The sequence below is a fragment of the Kryptolebias marmoratus genome, linkage group LG19 (genome assembly GCF_001649575.2).
Source record: "Kryptolebias marmoratus isolate JLee-2015 linkage group LG19, ASM164957v2, whole genome shotgun sequence".
Taxonomy (NCBI): domain Eukaryota; kingdom Metazoa; phylum Chordata; class Actinopteri; order Cyprinodontiformes; family Rivulidae; genus Kryptolebias; species Kryptolebias marmoratus.
The window spans coordinates 3,953,660-3,976,445 of NC_051448.1; the positions used below are offsets into that span (position 1 = coordinate 3,953,660).

The window sequence follows — 22,786 nt, forward strand, 5'->3', positions numbered from 1 at the left end:
GGAAAACTTCAGGCTCGGCTCCTGCAGCAGCACAAGGATCATCAGCTGGGAGTTTGTGGTAGTCACGTGACCATGTTGTGGTTTTTTTTTTACTCCAAATGTCTGACTTTCCTCTTTGCAAACCAGCTGACAGCTGAAACCAGCCTCTGCGACACTGAGAAGTTGTGCATGCTGCAGATTTTTTTAAATTTTTTTGCAACTCGTTGCTTCATTTGACAGCATTTTCAGAGCTGACTGAACAGGGTGGAAGTCAAAGGAGGAAACTTTATTTGTCAAAGGGAAATTATGAGGAACGCAGATCTGTGAATTTCAATCCAGCTGACATCTGACAAGGTGAGAGGAATTAACACAATCTGACTGAAAATAGTAAAATTTGCACCTGGTGGAGGTAAGGAGCTCCCAGGAGCTTAATAACAATCTTCCAGCACATGAAAAGTAAACCTTTGACCTTTTAATGGGGGTCAAACTGGTCAACATGTGTTAATTTTTATTGTAATTAAAATTAAATTGATCAGCTGATGTACTACGTTTTAAAAGATGGAGCCAAAAACGACAGGAAATTCACACTTAATGCAACTCATCCGCAGAAGATTGCTTCTTTGTGTATCAGCGGTCATGGGTGAAGGATCTCTTTAATTAGAAGGGAAATGGGTTAATGTGGCTCATGGATGATTGAGCAATGACATGGGAGTTCTGCATTGATGTTTATAGGGAGATGGGACTCATAAAAAGCACATACATGGGCAGTTTGAGGTCTGAAAATAAGTTTAGGAAGTTGCTTTTTTTTTTTTTAAATATGGATGTGAGAGAGATTCTTGTTCAAATCTCCAACAGGGACCACACACACCGCTTCATTCAGACCTGGCAGACAATCAGACGCTTTGTTGGAAACAAATGACAAGATAATTCTGTGCCCCCATGTTGAGAGGTCAGAGAGTGGCCTGTCTGCTTTGAAGAGTCAACTTCCAATTTCCTCTTTCAGTCCACGAAACTGTCACGCTTTGGGCAATCTTTGACCAGGCTCAAAGTTCAGCGGGGCAGCAGCTGAAGCTTCCTGCGGCGTAACTTGTCTCTGTTTTACCAGCAAATCTGCCCAAAACATCATTGAGTAAGAGTGGTCCACGAAAGAAAATGCTGTTCAGACTTCTGCGTCAAAGCATGTGAATCAGTGGCTGTTTGTGTTTTATTTTTGATTAAAACCAGCTGCAAGATTTGATTTAGATTCTCTGCAGCTTTCCTTCCAGTTCTCACTGCTGATGCTCAAATAAGCACCAAAGCTGGACATTGCTGCCATGCACTTTTCTATATGACATTTAAATAAGAACTAGAAAAAAAAATCTGACTGCTGAAATTTGCTGAAAAGGGTCAGAGAAAGTTAAATAATAGCTGAACTTTCAATGTTAATTAAAATATTTAAAGAAGATGAGATGCGGAGCAGACAAAAGACAAAAAGGACACAGTAAAAGTTTGGTGTGGATTCTCAGCCATCCAGGAGATGACAATCCTAAGAGGTTCAACTGAACTGAAGAAGCCTTTTAGATGAAAGTCTTCAAGATTCAAGACAAGAAGTCCAGTCTTCAAAAAACAGGAGTCCTGACAGATGCCTTCTATTTAATCACTTATGACGCATAAAAGGACCAACAGGATGCATAAGGTGACATAAAAAATAAAAAAGGATGCATAAAATACCAACTGGACGCTAAAAGAACAAAAAAGATGCATAAATAGACAAAATTAAACAAAGAGGGTGCATAAGGAGACACAAATAGAGCAGGTGTGCTGAAACAGAACGCCAGCTGACCTTTGAAAACACAAAAATGGCTACAACAGCCAGTTTTACAGACATTTTATGCTTTACATTCCCATTAACTACTGGAGCCAACTCTTTCTGTCTGCCAGTGAAATATCTCCTGAACCACCAAACAGATTTTAATGAAACTCATCATTGGATATAAAATGAAAATCTTTTGAAATCAGCCCCTTTGTAAATCCTTGAATGGCTATAAAACAGTAAAGTTTACAGATACTGAGCTAAAGTATGACATGGTAGTAGCTGAGAGTGCTAACAGATCCCACAGCGTCGCGTGAGAATGCACCTGTTGTTTTTCAAACAGTTATAACTCTGTCTTTTCTCATCCTAAGAGGATCTCAGTTTAAAACTCTGGCATGAAAAGTGGCGGGCGATATGCATTCCTTCAGGAAATGCTGTCTTTTTTTTTAAGTCTTCTGTTGCCTGCTTCAGGTTTCACAGGATGCTGATTGCTTTGCTTTCCCACCGTTCTTTGTAGAAACTGAGAGGCCAGCTAAATGATTTGAGTATTCTCCCACCAGTCGCAGTTTAATAAGAAGGTAATCAGTCCACACACACACACACACACACACACAGAGTGTTTGCAGGGGTGGGGAGTGTTTTAGTGGATCTCCTAGCAGCCTAAATGGTTCCTGTAGCTTCAGTATAAATGTTAGCGTGACCCCTCCATCCCCTCGTTTAATGAAAAAGTCCAGACTGAGTAGTTTTTACCCACTTCCTGAAACACTCAGAGACCTGCCATCAGATCCTGACAGAGTTCTCATCCACAACTCCTTGCTGTTCATTTTATCCCTGAACACGACCTTTCTGCTCCCGAGGCAAATCTGTTTGTTCTTTGTCCCCTTTCACTTTAGTCGTATTTGGTTTAGATCAGGCACGGTGTGGGAAACCTCGCACCAACCGGAGGAGAAAGCACTATCCTCTCACAGTAAAAGGCAAATCACAGGCTTTCAGATCAGTTTAAATCTTGAGAAATTAGGCGGTGTGACTCAGCTTGAGCTGCATTTGATGGGAAACTCGTGCTTCAGGTGGAATTAAGGCTCGTCACGATAAACAGCTGATGATTCATGTTCTTTCTCCCATTTGGTTCGAAGTTAAAGTGTTGGATATTTGCCTGCAACTGAACCTGTCAAAACAATTGGATATGAACTGTGAGAGCTGCAGAGTTCTGATTAAGTATTGGACAGTCATAAGTTGTAGTTTTATCATATAAATAAAAAAGAAAAATTAAGTATATTCTCAGAGTTTGCATGTTCTCCCTATGCATGCGTAGGTTTCCTGCCACAGAGCAAAAACATGCATGTTAGGTTGATGGGTAACTCTTAACTTGTCCCTAGGTGTGAATGGTTGTTTGTCTCCATTTGTCCCTGTGATGGACTCAGACCTGTCCAGGGTGTCCTCGTCTCTCATACAGTGGGTGCTGGAGACAAACACCAGCTCCCCGCGCCCCGTAAAGGAGAAGCGGGTAAAGAAGTTTGTGCTCTCGGAGTGCTTCCAAGCCCCAACAAGATGGCCGCCACAGCTAAATGCACCCCTTCAAAGTTTCTTCAGGATCTTTTCTAGTTATATCTGCAATATGCCGGTCATATAATTATAGGTTTTGCTCTGGGTGTGTTGTAGGGATTCATGTCTTTGTGTTAAATTTATCATGTTTTTTTTTTTTTTTGTGCACGTTTTATTATCGCCTGCTGTTGAAAGGTGAAGGCAGACAACATTTATGTGTCATCTGTGTGTGTTTGTCTGTAGATGGCTATCACAGCTAGTTGACATTAGCAAACCCAATAAAGTCTATACCTCTGCCAGTTTTATTGATATTGAGCTACAATTTGGTGTGGTAGTAGCTGAGAGTTATCCTCAACACATGCACTGAGGGCTAATACAGTGTCTGAAATTACATATGTTATTTACAAGGTTGGGTCAAAGCAGGTAGAACGATGTAATTTCTCATTAAAAGATGATCTTAGTTTAAAACTCTGGCATGAAAAGCGGCGAGCGACGTGCATTCCTTCAAGGACTGCTAGGCCTTTAATTACTTATTTATTACACACTAGCATAAATCACTAATTCTGTTTGTTTTCATAAATTAGATCAGAGTCTGTGCTTTCCTCACCAGTCTATAAGTTGTAGATATTTTGCACAGGAAGTCAACAGCATAAAAAATTATATAAACCCTTTACCATCATAATAAATACACATACTGTAAGTATCTGGTTGTTTTGTGATGAATTACTGCAGCTCATCATGTCTTTCTTTTTTAAATCAGGCGGAGATGGAAAACAAAGCCATGTATCTGAGCACACATGAAGAAAGGGAGAGCACGTCCATGTATGAGGAAGCCTACGATGGACGCAACCTGTCCAAACTTAACCTTTGTGATGAAGGTAAAATAACTGAGAAGACTCCAAGGCTTTTGTTTTTTCTTTTAAATGTCTGCTAAACACATGAAAAGTTAACAAAAGATGCAGCTGGACTGAAGCTGAAGCTGTCACAGTGGTTTACAGTAAGAGATGTTCTTTGTGATGAGAGATCCTGAAGTCTTTCTGGACGCAGGAGCAGAAAAAACCCTGAGTTTCAGAAGGGGACTTTCCAGAAAACCATTTATGTGTTCGCAGAAACGCACACGTTAAAGCACACGGAGAAGGAGAAGCTGTGCGGTCATCTTTTGGCCCTCGTTCCCTCTCTGGTCACGTATGAAATCCAGAAACGTTCCTGGAGGAACATCTGGATGTGTGTGAGCTCAGGTGCAGCCGAACAAACAGACGACAGACGATTTTCTCAGGTTCCAGCCCTCAGTTTGACTAATTTACTGGGAAAGCCTTCAAATTAACTGGAGGATTTGTTGACATTCAGTTCAGTTTATCCGTCTGACAAACCATTTTATGTACGTTCAACGTTTTCAGCGTGGACAGCAGTCAAACTCCACTGATTGAAGTTTATCACAAACACTGTATTATTTAAAGCCAAGCTTAATTCAGAATAATTAGAAAACCTCAGTTTGCTCTGTTTATTCCACAGAACACTTGAAAACGTTACCCAAAAACAAAGTGTTTCTAGAGAAATTATCCAAAAAAATCAGTTTTAAAGATTTGGAGTAATTAGTTTTTTTACCTGCCTTTGTCTGTGTTTGTGTCTGTTTCACTTAAAATGGTCACGACAGCTAATCAACAAACACAAATACGCTGTAACTCATTTAAATTTTACAGATATTGAGCTAAAATGTGGCGTGGGAGTAGCTGGGTGCTTTACGTTGTATAAAACTTTGGCCTTAACTGTTGGAGTCAGCACTGTCTGTCTGTTAGCAAAATATCTCATAAACCACTGAGCGTATTTGAATAAAACTCTCAGAAAATAATCGCTAGATGTAGATCTACAACTGATTTACCCAATTAAAGATGGCCGCCACAGCTAATCGACGTTAGCCTACGCAAAAATAGCTAAAACTCAGTCAGTTGTACCGATATTGAGCTAAAATTTGACGTGGCGGTAGCTGAGAGTCATCCCCAACACATACCTGAAGCTCTGACAGATTGATTGTGCATAAAGTTATTTGTCAGATATGATAGCTTCAGTTATCTGTTTTCAACAAATCTAGAGAAAATAAAATGATTGAAGGAGTTTGGGAAAACACTCCAAGACTAGAAGCATTGACAAATGCTATCTGAGCTGTTTAAAAACTTCAAACCTGGTCTTGGAGGGTCGTTAAATGTTTAAAGAGATTAAAAAGTCGTCTTAAAAACTGCCTCATCTCTGCGTAAATGAGGTAGCTCCCTTCTCCTACTTTGTTGTTTTAAACCATAAAACTTTTACTGCGTGTATCACAGATTAATTCCTCCCAACGCTGCTGGTTGTATTTTCCCGTTTATGTCCTGTTAAAAATGTTGCTTTTTCTCCCTGGAACGTGTGTTTTGATTCGGAGCAGGGCTGAAACGAAGAGGCAGAGCAGCGTGGTGTAATATTTGTTTTTGTGCTGTAGATTCCAACCATGTGACACACACACACACACACACATCTGAGCCAGCTGTGTTTGTCTTACGCTGCGGTGGTGTGTGTGTTCTTCATCGTCGAGGGGAAACGTGTGTGTGTGTGTGTGTGTGTGTGAGACACCAGTCCACGTGCATCCATTGATGGATTGAGGCAGTTCCAGTGAGGCTTTGCTGCAGAATCAGTGTTTGTGTTTAAAATTCTCCTTCAATCCAACATCCTGATTTTTTTTTTTGCATGAAGACAGAGTCTGTGACGTTATGAGGTCCAGGTGGGGCAACATTCATCATGATGTGACCACTTCAGTCCCCTCAGACACCAGAGGCCTTAGCTTCCCCAACATGCCATACTGATTTAAAAATAAAAGTTTAGAAATAAACAGTTTTGTCAAAAAATCCATTTATTTTTCGTTTCAGTGTCCAGAAAGAGCCGCAGGAAGCAGGACCAGTGCTGCAGCCTCCTGAACTCCCTCTCTGCCATCAAATATGCCATCATCTCCCTCTACATCCTGGTTCTTCTCACCATCTTTGGACTCTGCCTGGCAGGTAGGACGTGCGTCTGAACAACATGGGGAGCTGGTGGGAGAGGCGGGGGACACCTGGACAGGTCTGAGTCCATCACAGGGACACATGGAGACAAACCATTTACACGCTCGCTCACACTTAGAGACAATTTACCTGGAGAAAAGCTACATGTGCACCGGGAGAACATGTAAACTCCACCCAGAAAGGCCAGGAGGTGAACCTGAAACGTTATTATTGAGAGGCATCGGCGCTGCCTATCTAAAAGTCAGACCTTTTAAAGATAAAACTTAATTTTTAAACCTGCTGTATGTGATTAATTCAGCTGTTGTTGGTCTCTGAGCTCTAAACTTTACCCTAAAGCTAGATTGTGAGATAGAAATGGTTTCAGACTCATAAAACATTTACAGACCTGGAAGTATTTGTCAATTTAACATCATTTGCAGATGTTTTTAAGGCAAAATTGTTTACAAAGCAGGCATTATTATTACTATGTTTCCGCTCTTCAGTAGTGATGTGCTTTCTGCTGGAATTTGCAGTTTAATAACAGAAATACGACGATGTTCTGTCGAAGAGATTGAGAAAAGAAGGGAGTTAAAATGTGGTTATAATGACCTTCACCTCTCCTTTGCAATGTTGAGCTTTGAAATAACTGATTCATTAAGATTGAGATAAGAAGTAATATAGAAAAACACACACACATGCACGCATACATGCACATCAGCACAAATATACTATAAAATATTCCTAAGATGGTCTCAGTGAACACTTTGGGATTCATTTCTTCCAAAACTCTGATTCATCTTTGTGAAACTCGGTGACATTAAATTAGTAAACAATCATGTAAAACTCATCTACCTAACAGTCATGTTTAATTCTGTTGGTAAATTAACAGACAAACTTATAAAACAGTGAACTTTACTCCTGTTTACATGAAGATTTAAGGTCTCTAAAGCTTCTCCTTGTTTTGTTTTTGTCTGATTTCGTCCTGATCTTAAGTTGTGAATTCAGTTTTAAAGTACCGATCCAAAAACGCTGCACGTGTGTGTCACTTCTCAACTTGAATCCCACATCTGTCAGCGTTTTTAAGCTCGAAGAGCTCAACGTTTTCCACAGCTACGAGAGAGAGACAGGAGAAGAAGAATGACGGTGGCTTTGAAATGCTGAATTCCTTCTGAGTGCAGCCTTTCATAACCCTGACCCCTGACTGTGCAATACTTCAGTTTGCAGATTTATACTTAAATTTGCACATACAGTAAGCATTAATCAATTGGCATCAGCACTGATCAGATCCCTAATAATTTTCTACATTTACACAGATTTATAGAGCTTAAAGGTTTAACAAAAAAAAAAAAAAAAAAGAAATCCTGTCTCTGCTGAGTAAATCAGGACCAGCTGACTTCAATGAAAGAACATAAAATGAGGAAAAACGTAATTACATTTGGTGAGTTGATCATTTAACCCTGTGGCCTTTGAGGTGTTTTAAGTTATGACCTTCCTAAAGTCGGAGCAAAATAACACCTCCTTGTTAGGACACGTCTGTTTCCTCCAGGAATTATAGTGTTTACAACGAGCCGATAACGTGGAGTCAGGTAGTCTGTTGTTGGTTGGAGCGATTAAAACTGACACTAACGGCCGAGCATCCCCTGAAGGAATGCATATCGCCTGCCACATCCAATGAGCACTCAAAAGCAAAAATCTAGTGCTCTGTGTTGCTCAGCTACTTTAGCTCTATATCTGTGAAACTGACTGACTTATAGACATTTTTATGTTTGCAGTGGCAGCCATCTTGACTTCAAGAGTTAATCAGCTGTAGATGTGTTTGTAATGATTACTTCCTGAGAGTTTTACTAAAATCTGCTCAGTGGTTGATGAGATTTTTGCTTTGACAGCAGGTGATATAAGAGCATGGAAAGCTGTAAAAGTCCTGCAGCAAAGAAATTTAAATCTTAATACTGGGAATGGTTTTGTGTAAATTTTGTGGGAATTTAAAAGAAAAATAATGCCATTTTCATTTTCTGCTTTGTTCTCTGAAAGAACGGAGAACAGAGAAAGGCAGTAAAAGGAGGAATTTACAGCTGGAGAGAGAAATTACGCGGTAAACAGTGGCGGCCATTTTGTCCCGGTTTATCATCACTGCATCAACAAATAAAACTCAGAAGTTACTGATACTTTTAGGGTTTTGCTTGTTTTGATGTAATGTTAAACTGGTTAACCCACCTTTTAAAGGATGCTGGTTAGCATCCTGTATAATAATAATAATAATAATTTAATTAATTTATTGTTACTTCCACTTATGCCCAACAGCAAAAATAGCAAAATAAAGCAGCTTAAAAAAGGAGAAAGTGACATCCATGAGAAATACATCACACTAAGGCATCATGTGACACTTCAGGCCTCATTCATGTCATTCATCTCAACTAATAAAGGAAGTTTTTAACATAACACAGATAATCTTTCATCAACAGTGCCACTAAATGATTGTATATCTGACAGGCACCTAAACGTTTTAAAGGAATGATTTGAGGAGTTTGAGTCAAAGTGGAGGGGTTGTTTTCACCCAACAGGTGGCGGGAACATTTCACACAGGATAAGTAGCTCCATTTTATAAAAGAAACTCACAAAATAAAGATGAGACAAGTTTTTGTTTCAGAAAAGACTTATTTTAGCTTTCTGAACACTCCCCTGAACTGTTGTTTTTATTGTTATTGGGAGAATTGTATGCAGATTAATGACAGAGAGAATAAATAAATTCATGTTAGGAGAAGTCTGAAACAAAACTTTCCTTCAGATTTGTACCCCGTGTAATAAAAGCAGTCACTGACCAACCAAACAACTGCTAAAATTTCCAAAAGCTCGATTTAAAACGCCTTTCAAACATCACTTCTCAGTTTTTGGCGTAACTCTGAAGTGGAAATTTGGACGTATGGCTTGTGGAAATTAGTATTAGCTGTTGTTATTTCATATCATTCAGTGTCGTAATAAATTCCAGTGTTTTTCAGAGCTTAAACTGCTGCGTTTTGGAAAAAAAAAAATAAAAAAAAACCTGGAATGAAGCAGTGAATGAGAAATGCTTTGGAGGTGCTTCAGACTTTACGGCTGTTACCTACTGCAAACCCCACGGTGGCCTCCTTGTAAATGTCAGCTCCTCTGGTAAAAGAAAGGAAGACAAAAGAGACGCTGATAGTGGCAGAGAGAGGAGGAGAAGAAGAAGAGATAAAACACGAAGACATGCTGGCCTCAGATCAGCAGGATCCTGGATGAATCTGAAAATCGTAGATCTAATGCTGAGTCAACAGTCACGGTTGTTTTCCTGATTAATACTTCAGCATACTTTCATCTATATCAGCCATTCTGCTATCAAAACCTTCAGCTCATTCAGGACTTTACGGCTATGATTGTTGGTGTTTGCAGCTACTAAACTTTTTGAAATATATAACTATATTTACATTCCTTTTCCTCATAAAAAATGCTTTAATTGCTCTTCAAATCCTTGAAAACCTTTTGTGCTTTTTCAGGTTTTAGCCACTGTTCTGCTAGTTTAAACTTTTAGATACGGTTTGGCTGTTTTAAGGTTTCAGCTACAAAAAAAAGCCTAATTTCTCCAGTTTGATTCCTGATCTGTGAGCCACAAACACCGGCTGAAACCACATGACTGGACGAGGCTCTGAGTGTATTCCCAGGCTCGGAGATGCAGTTAAGAGCTTTGGAACAGCTTCGCCGTCGTCGCAGTGGCATTTAGGTTTTTTTTTAAGGCTCCTTGATGAGATTGTTTTAGAGAAGCAGTAAAGCCAGGCTTTTCAGCCCGCCTTTCTTAAATAAAATGCCGTCCATCCAAAATGTAAGTGGCTCCAGAGGAGCTGCACGGGAGGCCCCCCTCGCCACACGCGCACACACGCATTCAAACACACGGGTGCACGCACCAACACACTCGCACTTTCCTCCAGGGTTCAGATGTGAAACATTCAGCTCTGCGCTATCTACATTCTTCCTTTTCTCTCAATTCTCTCTTGACTTTTTTGTTGTTCTTACTCTGCCTCCTTGGCCTTCCCTCAAGTCCCACTTTCCACGGTGGTTCAGACACGCTGGTTTAATTTTTGCAGAGATTATAGATCCTCTTCGGCTAAAAACGTCTGCGCTTATGACATGAATGTAGCTGCATCCTCTTTGTCAGCACAGCTTATCTTAAATCCTTGTTTTAGACAAGTAAAAGGTCAGTAAGTGACAGTCGGAGAGGACTAAAAGCAAAATGACAAAAGGATGAAAGAACCAGATGACACCTGGTTCATTCATCGTGTAGGTTAGAGCTGCCACATCAGTTCATTATTTCCAGGGAGATATCAGAAAACAGTCTGTTCTGAGGGGATGATCGAACCTCCTGACTTTTATCAACTCTGTGGAGGAAGTTCTGCTTTGCAGGGTTTGGTTTGGAGTGTCATACCTTTAAAGCTCCCTCCACTTTGAATGATGACCCCGCTGCACACTCCACGACCCGCAGGACTTATCAGAACGGGGCTGGTTGGAAAACCTCCTCCAGTGTGAAGGCAATCATGATTGCTGAACTCGTCAAATCCTTTTTTATCGCCCACCGCTGAAAGCCGAATACAGATGATGACGTTTTGTCAAAATATCCCCTGTTCAGATTTTAATAAAACTTGCAGAAAGTAATTTTTAGAAAGACGACTAAAACCAGTCAACTTTTGAAGTCAACTTGGTGATAATTCAATCAGTTTTACAGATATTGAGATAAATTTTAGCTAGGAGTGATTCATTATAGAATATCTTTACTTAAAACTTTAGCATGAATTGTTGGAGTCAAAATATCTCATAAACCACTCGACCGATTTCAATGAAGCCTTCAAGAAATAGTCATTTAGTGTACTATTTAATTCAAGAATAACAGTAACTCAGTAAATTTTACAGATATTAAGCTAAAATTTGATGTTATGGTACCTGAGAGTCATTCTCAACACATATTCTGAGAGTGACATCTTGCATAAGAACGTGAATACCATTATTTTCTGTTACAACATCATCATTTCCTATAATAAGTTCATCTAAAACTCTGACATGAAAGGCAGCGGGCGACATGCATTCCTTCAGTGACTGGTAGACCTTTAATAAGATCATTCCCATAAGATGCACACTTATGTGGTGAGATCAATTCACTGCTGTGATTTTCAGCTTAACTTCATTTTACAAAGTTGATCTTTAAAAGAAGCAACATTTTATGTGATTTACTTACTAAATTTACCTCATATGGTGTGTTTTTATCATCTGGAAGCCTCTAAAAATTTAAAAATCTTAATCAGATTTTCAGGTCTAAATGTGTTTTCCACCAACTTTAAACCTGTTCTTTTTTTAACCGTAAATCTGAGGATACTGTTGCTGAAATTTTAGTTTCTCCTCTCTGGAAACAAATTAGCTCTGCTTGACCTTGACAAGGAGGAGAGAACTGACTTACACGACCGTTGGGAAAACAATGTTGGGCTCCTTTTGGCACGGCCACAAGCTTTAGATTACTTTAGCTCCTTTGAGGATTATTTATAAAGAAAGCACACATTCTATATGATACAAACTGGGGGGAAAAACTGTCCTGAATGTGTACCATATGTGTCTGGGCAGGTTTGTCTGTAGAAAAAAAAACTTCTGAGGGTAAATGTGACACCACAAAGTACCAGTCCTAACAACTTTAAAGGCTTTGAACCACTTACGTGTGGAAACAAAAAGATTTTTGGCTGCATAAGCCATGCTGCTTCTGACATGCATCTGCTTATGTTTGACACCGGTAAGAATTTTATTTCTTTTTTTTTTCCGAAACACACATTCCTGCAGGAAAATTAATCCTCCATCATGCATTTATGGAAACGTGCAAAACATCTAAGAACTCTCATGGTCCACACTCAAAAAAGCAGCTTTTATGGATGCAAATTGTACTTATTTAAATTAAAAACCTGTGTGTGTGTGTCAATAATGCAAGAACCTGAAAGCAAACAACAGCCACTGACAAGTGAGGTCCTGTTTTTCATCCTTACGTCCCTCCATATGTAGATAGTTTAGTAATGATTCACATAAACACATGCTTTAGAGTTAAGTAAACCACAAATACATATTAACTTACTAAACAACAATCACACACACACGTATGTACTTTACAGGCCTGTATGTCACACGCAAACGTTGCCCCCTCGGGCCCCTAAATTGACTCTGAGAGCATAAAGCCTTTTCTAATGAGTTTCTGTGCTCCGGCCACGGTTCTTTCAGAAGAAAAGAGTCTGGAGACGGTCCAGCTGTCCCAGTGGGAGTTCATCACTGTGAGAACACACACACACACACAAAAATAAAAGAATAGTCAGTCAAGACAAGAGGGGTCCCAAAAGTCAGCAGACAACTTCATTTAGGAAGTCAGACGCGGGGCATTAACATGTCCAGGCTAATTGGACCTGACTTTAGTCCCTCTCTCCTGCAAAAAATGTTTTTCTTGTTTTTAGGCAGAAAAAGCAATATTCCTGACAGGCAGAATAAAAATTTTCCATCTAACTTTTCTTTATTGTTTTAATTTTCATCATGAAACGCAGTAAACATTTCTGGCAGCAGAGGCAAAAAAACGACAGCCTGCAAACCATTAATGTACCGCTCCACAAGGACGTGGATGTTTCACCGTCAGAAGGATCCAGTTAAATTATGGTGCAGCTTTTTTTTTTTTAGTTTTACACAGACAGTCGTGTAATCCACATGAAACACTCCGACTTTATTGATCTCCTCATTTTTCTTTTCAGCACAACCACAAGAATGTTTTAAAATAAAATGTTGCGACAAATGCCAAGTTTATCACCATAAAATTGGTGAAAATGTTGTGGCTTGTTGTTTATGAGTTGCTTTGTTCCTCAGTTTCCCTTTTTTTTTGCAATAATTTGTTTCTTTTGTAGACTGTTTCCAATATGAAAATATTTTTATAGCCTATTATTCATTCTTTGTGGTGTTGCTTTAAACCTGGGCTGCGGTTTCAAGTCTCATCCGTTCACTTTCCCTGTAGGTCAGGGATCTCCAATCCTGGTCCTCAGGGCCACTATCCTGCAGGTTTTCCTTGTTTCTCTGCTCCAACACACCTGATTCAGTGCTTAAATGACCTCTTCATGTTCTGCAGAAGCCTGTTAATCACCCATTGATTCAAATCAGGTGTGTTGGAGCAGAGGAACAAGTAAAACATGCAGGTTGGTGGCCCTGAGGACCAGGACTGGAGACCACTGCTGTAGGTGGTAGGTGAAAATTACAGAAACTGAAAAAGAAATCCGTTTTCATGATATTATCTTGAGATAACGGGTTAAGATATTTATCTATTTTGACTTTTTTTTGTGTGATAACTACACATTATTTGAAGGAGTACATCATCAGCAATCAGGATGCTCATCGTGGCAACTGATTCAAGCTGAAAATCTAAAACCTGATCTTCTCCACGGGTCATGGCGGTGACGATAATTGATGGGACAGGGTGTAACACGAGACCGTCGGACAGATGGCCTCACATCCGACGCTGCTGAGGAGTTCACTGTCGGGTCAGTGACTTCAAGGAGCCCAAACCATCACCCCTCCACTACCGTGCTCGACAGCTGGGGTGAGGCGTTTGTGCTGATATGCCGATTTCGTTGCAGTTTGAAAGCACGTCTCTGATCCAGAAGGAGTTGATATCAGGAAGCTGTGAATTCACCGCTTCGTACGGTGATTGTGTTAAAAGCAGAAGAAGAGTTTGCTTCTGATGGAAGTCGCAGAGCAATAACTCAACCTGCAAAGTTTTATTTATCGCACGCCGCTGAAAGGCAAAGGTGAACCCCAATGTGTTTCCCCATGTTTGTGTGTCTGTTAGAAAACTATCTCATGAACAAAATCATTCATTTACATTAACAACTGATTAACTTTTGAAGCCGACCCAATTCAAGATGGTTGCCACAGCTAATTAACCGTAGAAAACACCAAAAAATGCTATAATTTAGTCGTTTTTACAGATATTGGGATAAAATTTAGTGTCATCATAGCTGAGAGTCATTCACAACATATACTCCAAGTGCTACTCATTACACAACAAGATATTTGCTTAAAACTGTTTGAGTCAGCCCTGTTTGTCTGTTAGCAAAATATCTCATGAATCACGGGACAGATTTTACTGAAACCTTCAGCAAGTAAGTACTGGATGTACATCTACATCTGATTAACATCTGGAGTCAAAACTCTAAAACCAAAAACAGCAAGCAATATGCATTCCATTAAGGAATTCTAACTCTTTGTTTTTGTTGTTGTTTGTGTTTTTATACACATTCCACTCTGCCTAATTGGTCAGATTTTCTTTTTTTTTAAGGTCTAGAAGTACTTCATGTTCAGCTGACATGCTTTTTATATAAACATGCAGAACTTGCAGATTTAAAGCCAAAAAAAGGTAATAAGATATGATAAAGTGGGGCAGTGTAGTGTGTAAATAACTCAAGAACAATTAAAAACAGCAGGCCACACCGATGCAGCGTTGTAGAATTTATAAACCTGCAGCAGACGGGGAGGTAAAACTCCAGCGATATCAGGACACGAGACCAGGCGTCCACTAAGTCCTCTAAATGTCTTTTTCTCCGCTTTACGAGCAAACTAATTAAGCAACAACGCACTCCAGAGAAACACAAACACGGCGCAGGAACTTGATGTGGGAAACTGTGTTGCAGCTCAGTGAAGTCACACAAAACTAAATTATGAGAGGCTGGCGCCCCAGAGCTGAAGGATAATTAGTTTTCATTATGTTTGTTTGAACGGCGACAAAGGAAATAAACACACGATAGAAATGTGTGAAAACAATTAGAAAGCCATCTTTTACAGGTTAAAACTTTAGTTTTTAGAAAAAGATTGACAAACCTGAAAGATATTTGAAATCTGCAGGTTTAAAATAAGATTTAAACCTCGTTGTTTCAGTTTTTTTGTTACTTTTAGTCTCCTTTTGCCCTGCATGGACCTCCAATTACACTTCTTCACTTTGACTTATTAAGACTATGTTGATGTGAAAACCAGTATGACGGGATTTCAAGATACAGCCATGGAGACCAGGGTGTCTGGTTTGGAGACTTCAGGGTCTCATATTTGTTTTTGCAGACAATGTGGTTCTGTTGGCATTTTCAGGCCTTAACTGTGGAGGTTCACATGAAGCAGCTGGGATGAGACCTGTCCTCCAAGTCTGAGGGTACGGTTCCTTTGGATTGGGACTGAGTCTTTGCCTCAAACAGATGAGTTCAAGTATCTGGGAGTCTTGTTCTTGTCAGAGCAAGAGATAGACTGGGGCTTCGTTCACAGTAATGAGGTCTCTGCTGTGGTCTGTTGTGGTGAAAAAGGAGCTGAGCTGAAAGGCAAAGTTCAACATTTTCTCGGTCATCTGTGTTCCAACCCCTCTATAAGGTCATGACCGACAGAACAAGCTCCTCTGTAGGGTGGCCTGACTCAGCCTTAAAGACAGGATGAAGAGATCTGTCATCCAGGAAGAGCTCGGAGTGGAGCCACTGCTCCTCCACATTCAGAGGCGTTATCTAAGGGGGTTTGGGCGTCTGATTAGGATGCCGCCCTTTGGAGGTTTTCTAGGCACGTTCCACTGAGAGGAGACAACGGGGCGAACCCAAAACTGACTAGAGAGATTATGCATCCTCTCTGGTCTGGGGATACCTTGGATACCTTGATATCTGGGTTTCCCTCCTAGACTTTTTGCCTCTGGGATGAGTGGAAGAAAACAGATTAATGAACAATATGAAGTGATTGAGAGGGACTGTGCACAAATCATTTTCTGAAACTCTGCTCTTAAGATCTGCTTTTGGCTAAAAACACTTATTCATTGTTCTTCAAAAGCATTTTCCCGCTTTTTTTGCCTTTTGACAGCAGTCGATAACAATTTCTTTAAATGTGTAAACTGCTGCAAAGTGACAAAAAATATACCGAGACTCAAAACAGCCAAACAAAAATGGGGCGGGAGGGATTCATTATAATCCCTCAGGAGTTTGAAAGTGCTAGAAAAAGAAGGAAAATAAGAAACAGCACTATTTAATATCTGTGCGACATGTCATGAAAAGATAACATCGGATGTGGAATTAAGATTAAAATCATGTAATAAGATGCAGCACTTTGTGAAGCATTTCTCTTTAAATTAATGTTAGCAGATAGTCTTTCTTACACTTCTGACAGAGATTATATATATAAACACTGTATATATTTTAAAATAATTGTTTTTTCTTTCAGAATAATATAAATACATTAAGAGAAAAGACCAAAGCAAGCAGCCAGATTTGTCTTGATTAAGTTATATCCTAGGAGAGCAAAGCTGACAAAATGCACAACAAATTTCTTCTGTCACCCAGACCTTTTATGTGGACCGAAGCGTAAAAATAAAAAAGATCAAAGCACTTTTCTTTTCTCTTCTTGGAGACAGTTTTGTTGTGTCTCTTGTGGTCCACAGTTTGTCTTCTGTCCTGTAAGCGGTTTGCTGTTTATGAGTGGAGATCGACTGAAGCTGTTTTCTCAGAACCGCTTCACATTTAGCTCAAACGTGATGAAAGAAGATGAATAATTCTTCACGTCTTTACTACCACAATCTAAAAACATGCATGTTAGGTTAATTAGTGACTCCTCAGTCAATCAGATAGAGCTAAACGTGAGTCTAGACGGCCTCGATCCACACCGAAAACCTTTTCACTCATACTGTCTTCAGAGGTGGTCTGGAACCACTTTTTTTACATACATTAGGTCGTTTGAACACAATCCATCCTGATCCTCGATGAAGAACCGCTTACTGAACTGACGTGACCCCAAACAAGCAGCTTGTTTGGCTGTTTTGGGAGTTTTTCAGCTAAAAGTTTTAATAAACTGTTTATCAGAGTCCTTCTCAATGAAAGGTCAGTTTTGTTGAGGTTTTACAAATCAGTCTCTCTTTAGTTTGTTTGTTCTGATTGTTTTAGAGCACGTTGAACCCTCTGTGGTCACTGTAAGCTGTAATGTCTTGTGTCAGTCTGAGCAGCCTGTTAGATAAACTTAAACGTGTTCATTAAACACAGTGAACCCTAGAGTTATATGCTAAATAACTCCACAAAAACACAACTCAGTTGGCTCTGAACTGTGCCAAAATAAAAGAGTTCAGATGTCTGAATGCAATGCATTTTTACAGAAACATCAGTCGACCTGTTGTCACACTGATCTGACAGCTGTGGTGGATCTGCACAATGTCTGCAAAAGACATATTTAGATACACATAAAAAATCAGAAATCAGAATCACTTTATTGCCATTGCCAGTAAACAAGTTACAGGCTAGGAAATCGTTCTGGTGTACTGGTGCAAATAAAACAAATACAAATGAATAAGTAAACATGAAACAAGAAAGAAATGAATTAAAGTGTACATGTGCTGTGTCGTGCTAGAGTTAATTATCTGTTGTTCAGCAGTTTAGTGGCAGAGGGAAAGAAGCTGTTCATGTGGCAGGAAGTTCTGGTCTGGATGGACCGTAGTCTTTTGCCTGAGGGGAGAAGATTAAACAGGCTGTGTCCAGGGTGAGAGGGGTCAGCTGCAATTCGACCTGCTTGACTTGTACAGGTCCTGTACGGGTCGGAGGTTGCAGCCGATCACCCTCTCGGCGGAGCGCACAATGCGTTGCAGTCTCTGTTTGTCCCTGCTCGTGGCCCCAGTGTACCACATGGTGATGGAGGTGGTGAGGATGGACTCAATGACAGCTGTGTAAAACTTTACCATCATTTCAGTTGGCATTTTGAGTTTCCTCAGCTGTCGTAAGAAGAACATCCTCTGCTGTGCTTTTTTGATGATGCAGCTGATAGTCGGCTCCCTGGTCCTGGGTGATGGTGATACCCAGGAAGCGGAAGGAGTCCACAGTGGCGATGGTGAGGTCCTTGATAACAAGGGGGCATGGTGGGTCTATGTCTTTCCTGAAGTCCACAATTAACTCCAAACAGGCCAGGTGTGAGTACGCTCAATCAGAGCTGACCTCTTGCCGTCGAATCACCCAAGCCTGATTACAAATGACAAATCTGAACTGGCTCTAGGTGTGAGTGGAAGCAGAATGGTTGTTTGTCGTGTCCCACCTGTCATCCTGTTTGATACCATGAAAATCATCAGGTACTGGCCAAAGTCTGAACTAACACTTTAAGCCCTTTCACATATATGTTTGTGTAACAAACAGCCATTAATAATGAATAAATATTAGCCTAAATTACTTTGAAAGATTGCACCTATGAAGCAAAAGTTAAAGAAATGAGGAATGACTTGTGCTTAAAGTGGAGAAACATTCTTTTTGTGTGAAATGTTGATTTCATTCACATTGTTTATTTCTGCCACAAAACACCTGCTCAATCTTTACTTCACGTGCATTTTTTTGAAGTTAACTGAGCTTTATTTGGGATGGGAATCTGCCGTTTTGTTAGCGATCCGTTTAAAATGAAGCACCGGCTGCCTTTTGATGTGAGCTCAAAGAAAGCAGGTCGTTCTCTCCCACACTTTAAGATCCTGTAATTTCATTCTCATTCCCCTGCTGGACGGCTTTCAGTTCTCCAGGTCACAAAAAGACTCTTTCTTCTTTGTTCCTCTTCCTCCTTCCTGCTGCTGGCTTACCCTCAAAGTCACGAAGGATGCTGGTCGGGTTTTGTCTGGGTGAAGCTAACCGGTCTCTTAGTTCCTAGCAGGTTCAGAACACAGACTGATGTGTAAAGAGAGGAAATGTGACAGCTCAGACATCTGGAACATGTCTGCGTGAGAACAGCTGTTTTATTGTTCATCAGGTTGGTATTTTTCTCACCCTCCTCCCAGGTGGGATCACTTTCATCTCTGTTCAGTCAATTATGAAGCCTGCACTTAGATAGATTTGTGTTTTTGGAGGACCTGATGTGATCTGTGAGCGCTGAGGTTGATTTAACCGTTTTACAGAAACACGCCAGCCTCAAATGAAATTATAAAGATTTAGTTTTCATTAAGATAAAAGTCATTTTTAATTTTGAAATAAAAACTAGCATTTCTTGAAGGAATGCATGCCAAATGTTCAGACAAAGAAACTGGGCAATCTGTTAGCTCTTACAGTAAGTGTTGGGGATGACTCTCAGCTACTACCACACCACATTTCAGGCCAATATCTGTAAAACTGACTGAGTTATAATCGTTTTTGCGTTGGCTCTGGTTTATTAACGATGGCGGCGATCTTGAATCAGGTTGGCTCCAAAGGTAAAGCAGTTGTAGATGTATGTCTTGTGATAACTTTCTGAGAGTTTCATTAAAACCTGTCCAGTGGTTCATGAGATACTTTACTAACAGACACTCCCACACACAGAGGCAATTCAGTGATGGTCTCACATGGTGAGAAAGCAAAGTAAGACTAACAAAATTGAGAGTTTTTAAAAATATTTTAAGAGGTGACATGACATTAACATGTTTTTAAAGACTGAGTTTAATCTATTTTCAGTTCCAGAGCTGCATTCTTTCTCTAAAGAACCGTTCCAGGTTCTCCGAAGACGAAGCTAAACACGAAGGAGCAGCTTGTTCTGGCCTTCGGATCTGTTTCTGTGTGTTTGAGTTGGACAGCTGAAGGGCCCTGACCCGACGCCAACAAAATGTTCTGGTTAAAGTCACATCAACACCGTCTCCGTATCTGATCGGGTTTATTTCCTTTAAGACGAATGTCTGCGTGGGGTCAACATCAAAGGAAGAGGGGAATGAGGAAGAGGAGGAGATTTATCACCCAGGTCTGACTGAACCAGGAGCAGAAAATGTTGTTTCAGCAGATCGATACGGGCTGGATAACATCTTAAACTAGATGAATTCCTATCAAAAAAAAGAATTATGTTTATTTTTTTTATTGCCTGACGCCAACAGTGATGATTTTGGGCGGATTTTAATTAAACTTTTAGAAAGTAATCATCAAATGTGCATCTAATGATTAGGTTTCGAGGTCAGCCCAATTCAAGATGGCCACCACAGTGAAAAATGTAACGTGGTAGTAGCTGAGACTCATCTTCAGCACATACTCTGAGTGCTATCACATCTCACAATGCAAAACATATACATATAATTCTCATTTCTCATCATAAAATGTTCTAAGTTTAAAACTCTGACATGAAAGTTGGAGGAAAATATACATCTTTCCAAGGAATTCTAGGCCTTTAATCATTTTCAGAAAGTTTGTATTAAAAAGTCAAACGTTTCATCTTCGTCTTGGTTTTAACAAACACAGCCACACACATCGAGGCCCAAACCAACCAACCAAAGTCCCAGTGGTCTCTGTTTTAATTGGGTGGTCGTTGCATTTTTATATTCTGTTTTGTTTTTGTTGCCGCAGCCACTTTGTGTATCAAACATGAAAACAACGTCCCGAATCTGAGGCTGGTTTTCTGAAGCGGCAGAGCTTCAGAGTGGTGTTCTTGTGCCTGTTTCTGAAATGCAACTCGGTTGTGATGATTTGTAACTGGATATTCTTCTTGTTGGTAAAAAGCACTGAACTCTGCTGCGAAGAAAAGAACATTTACGGCGTCTGAAACAGGACCTGGCTTAACTTGGCTCCATCGCTGCTTGTTCTGGACATGCAGAGATGTTTGAAATAAATTGGACTTTCAATTTTTGCTGGATTGTAACAAAAAGTTTGTTAGTAAGACCATTTTTACATCACCTAATGCTATAAAATCTTTGTTTTACTCATAAAGCACAGTGTGAACCGTTAGTAAAACAACACATTAGTTTAAGCAGAAACTGTGTTCTGACTAAAGCTGTTACTTTACAAAAAAAGGTTTTAATTCAAATATTTGATGTAGATTGTAAACTTATAAGTGAAGTGTCATTTGATAAAAACTATTTTCGGCATAAATATTTAATATCAAGGAGCACTAAACAGATCACAGTTGTTATTTGAAACAAAGTTAATACTTTCTAAAGCCATTTTTAGATAATTAAATGAGTAGTTTGACAAGTAATTATATTTTGAGATAAATAACATTCAACTCACCGAGAAAACAAAAACTTTAATTATTACCATAACAGAACAATGCAACAAAATTAAATATAAAGTCAAATAAATATAAGAATAAAGGGACAATAAAATATATAGAAGGACAATATAGTTTAAGCTATATAGTTAATTTATAGCAATATAGTTAGAATTTATTAAAAACAACAAAATTGACCAAAGTGTTTTACAAACAGGAAATATTAGAAATATCGCAAATACAAACCAAAAATTGGCTAAAAAAACAAACTAAAACAAAGAAACACCACAACATAAAAGATCTGATGGAAATTAAACTGAACTTGAATTAAAAGCTGGTGTAAAACTGAGTTTTCAGGCAGGATTTTAAAAAAAAACAGACTGCAGTGAGAGTATCAGGTGGCTGGTTGTTCTAAACCAGGGGTGTCAAACTCCAGGCCTCGAGGGCCGCCGTCCTGGAGGTTTTTAGGTGTTTCTGCTCCAGGACGGCCGGATTCAAACGGTTTAATCACCTCCTCACCAAATCATCAAGTTCTCCAGGAGCACGGCAACAAGTCATCCATTTAAAGCAAGAAGACATGCAGGAGAACGGCCCTAATTTATCCCTCGGCTGCATCTGGACAGAAGATCTCAGAATTTTGGGGGGGAAATTCAGTTAAATAATTGGGAGCCAAACCATTTAAAACTTTAAAAGTGACCAAAAGAATTTTGACTTCTTATTCTTAACTCTGTGGCTATTTTGAGGGGAAATTTGTCGCACGTGTTTAAAACTGAAGCGACGGGACTGCACACCACAGACGTCGTGAAACATCCTGGAGACTTCTTTATGGATGCCATCCACCAGCTGGTCACAGCCCAGTGAGATGCTGCCTTTAGGATACCCCGTCCTTTCATGTGAATGCTTAAACCAGAGACAGGGATAAGTGAAAAAAAAGTGAAATGGGACTCACCTTTACATTCACTTGCTGAAGACTTTCAACCTTTGACCTGATGTTACGGAGATATTTTGACCCTAGGAGGGTCTCAAATCTCCACCTCATAAATAAAAAAGTGAGTAGACACCCCCACACACACGAAGAAAGCATCGTTTAGAGATAATAAAGGGCTCCACGTTGACTTTGGTTCGGATCTCAATGGAAAACAGATCTGAGAAACCTTCCTGTCTCCCTTCATTACCTGATCGTGACACTGTCCATGGGGGGCGGCATGATGGGTGGGTTGGTGTAATCAATATTTCACCATGCTTTCATGCAGGAGATCCAACTTCAAAACGCCATTAATGACGACTTGAAGTAAACCGTGTTTAAATGCTGATATGAAACAGATGTAACCATTAACAAAAGTTTAACTTTTAGGCCATATTTTTGCCTAAACGTTTGTTCAGCCTAAAAATGCTCACACACCTGCATCTACATCATGAGCTCAGATAAATGTCAATATAAGAGCAGCATAAAAGTAATATTTCACACTTTTTATGAACTTGTAGATACCTT

General features: G+C 39.7%; 1 protein-coding gene across 1 annotated transcript in view; it reads left to right on the forward strand.

Annotated features, from left to right (window-relative positions):
* Positions 1 to 101: 101 nt before the first annotated feature.
* scara5 (scavenger receptor class A, member 5 (putative)) overlaps positions 102 to 22,786 on the forward strand; it is a 61,882-nt gene continuing 39,197 nt past the window's right edge. The window contains exons 1-4 of the mRNA XM_017438169.3: positions 102 to 333; positions 2,289 to 2,349; positions 4,074 to 4,191; positions 6,208 to 6,336. Of these exons, the coding sequence (XP_017293658.1) occupies positions 4,080 to 4,191; positions 6,208 to 6,336 (241 nt within the window). The 5' untranslated portion in view covers positions 102 to 333; positions 2,289 to 2,349; positions 4,074 to 4,079. The remainder of the gene's footprint in view (positions 334 to 2,288; positions 2,350 to 4,073; positions 4,192 to 6,207; positions 6,337 to 22,786) is intronic.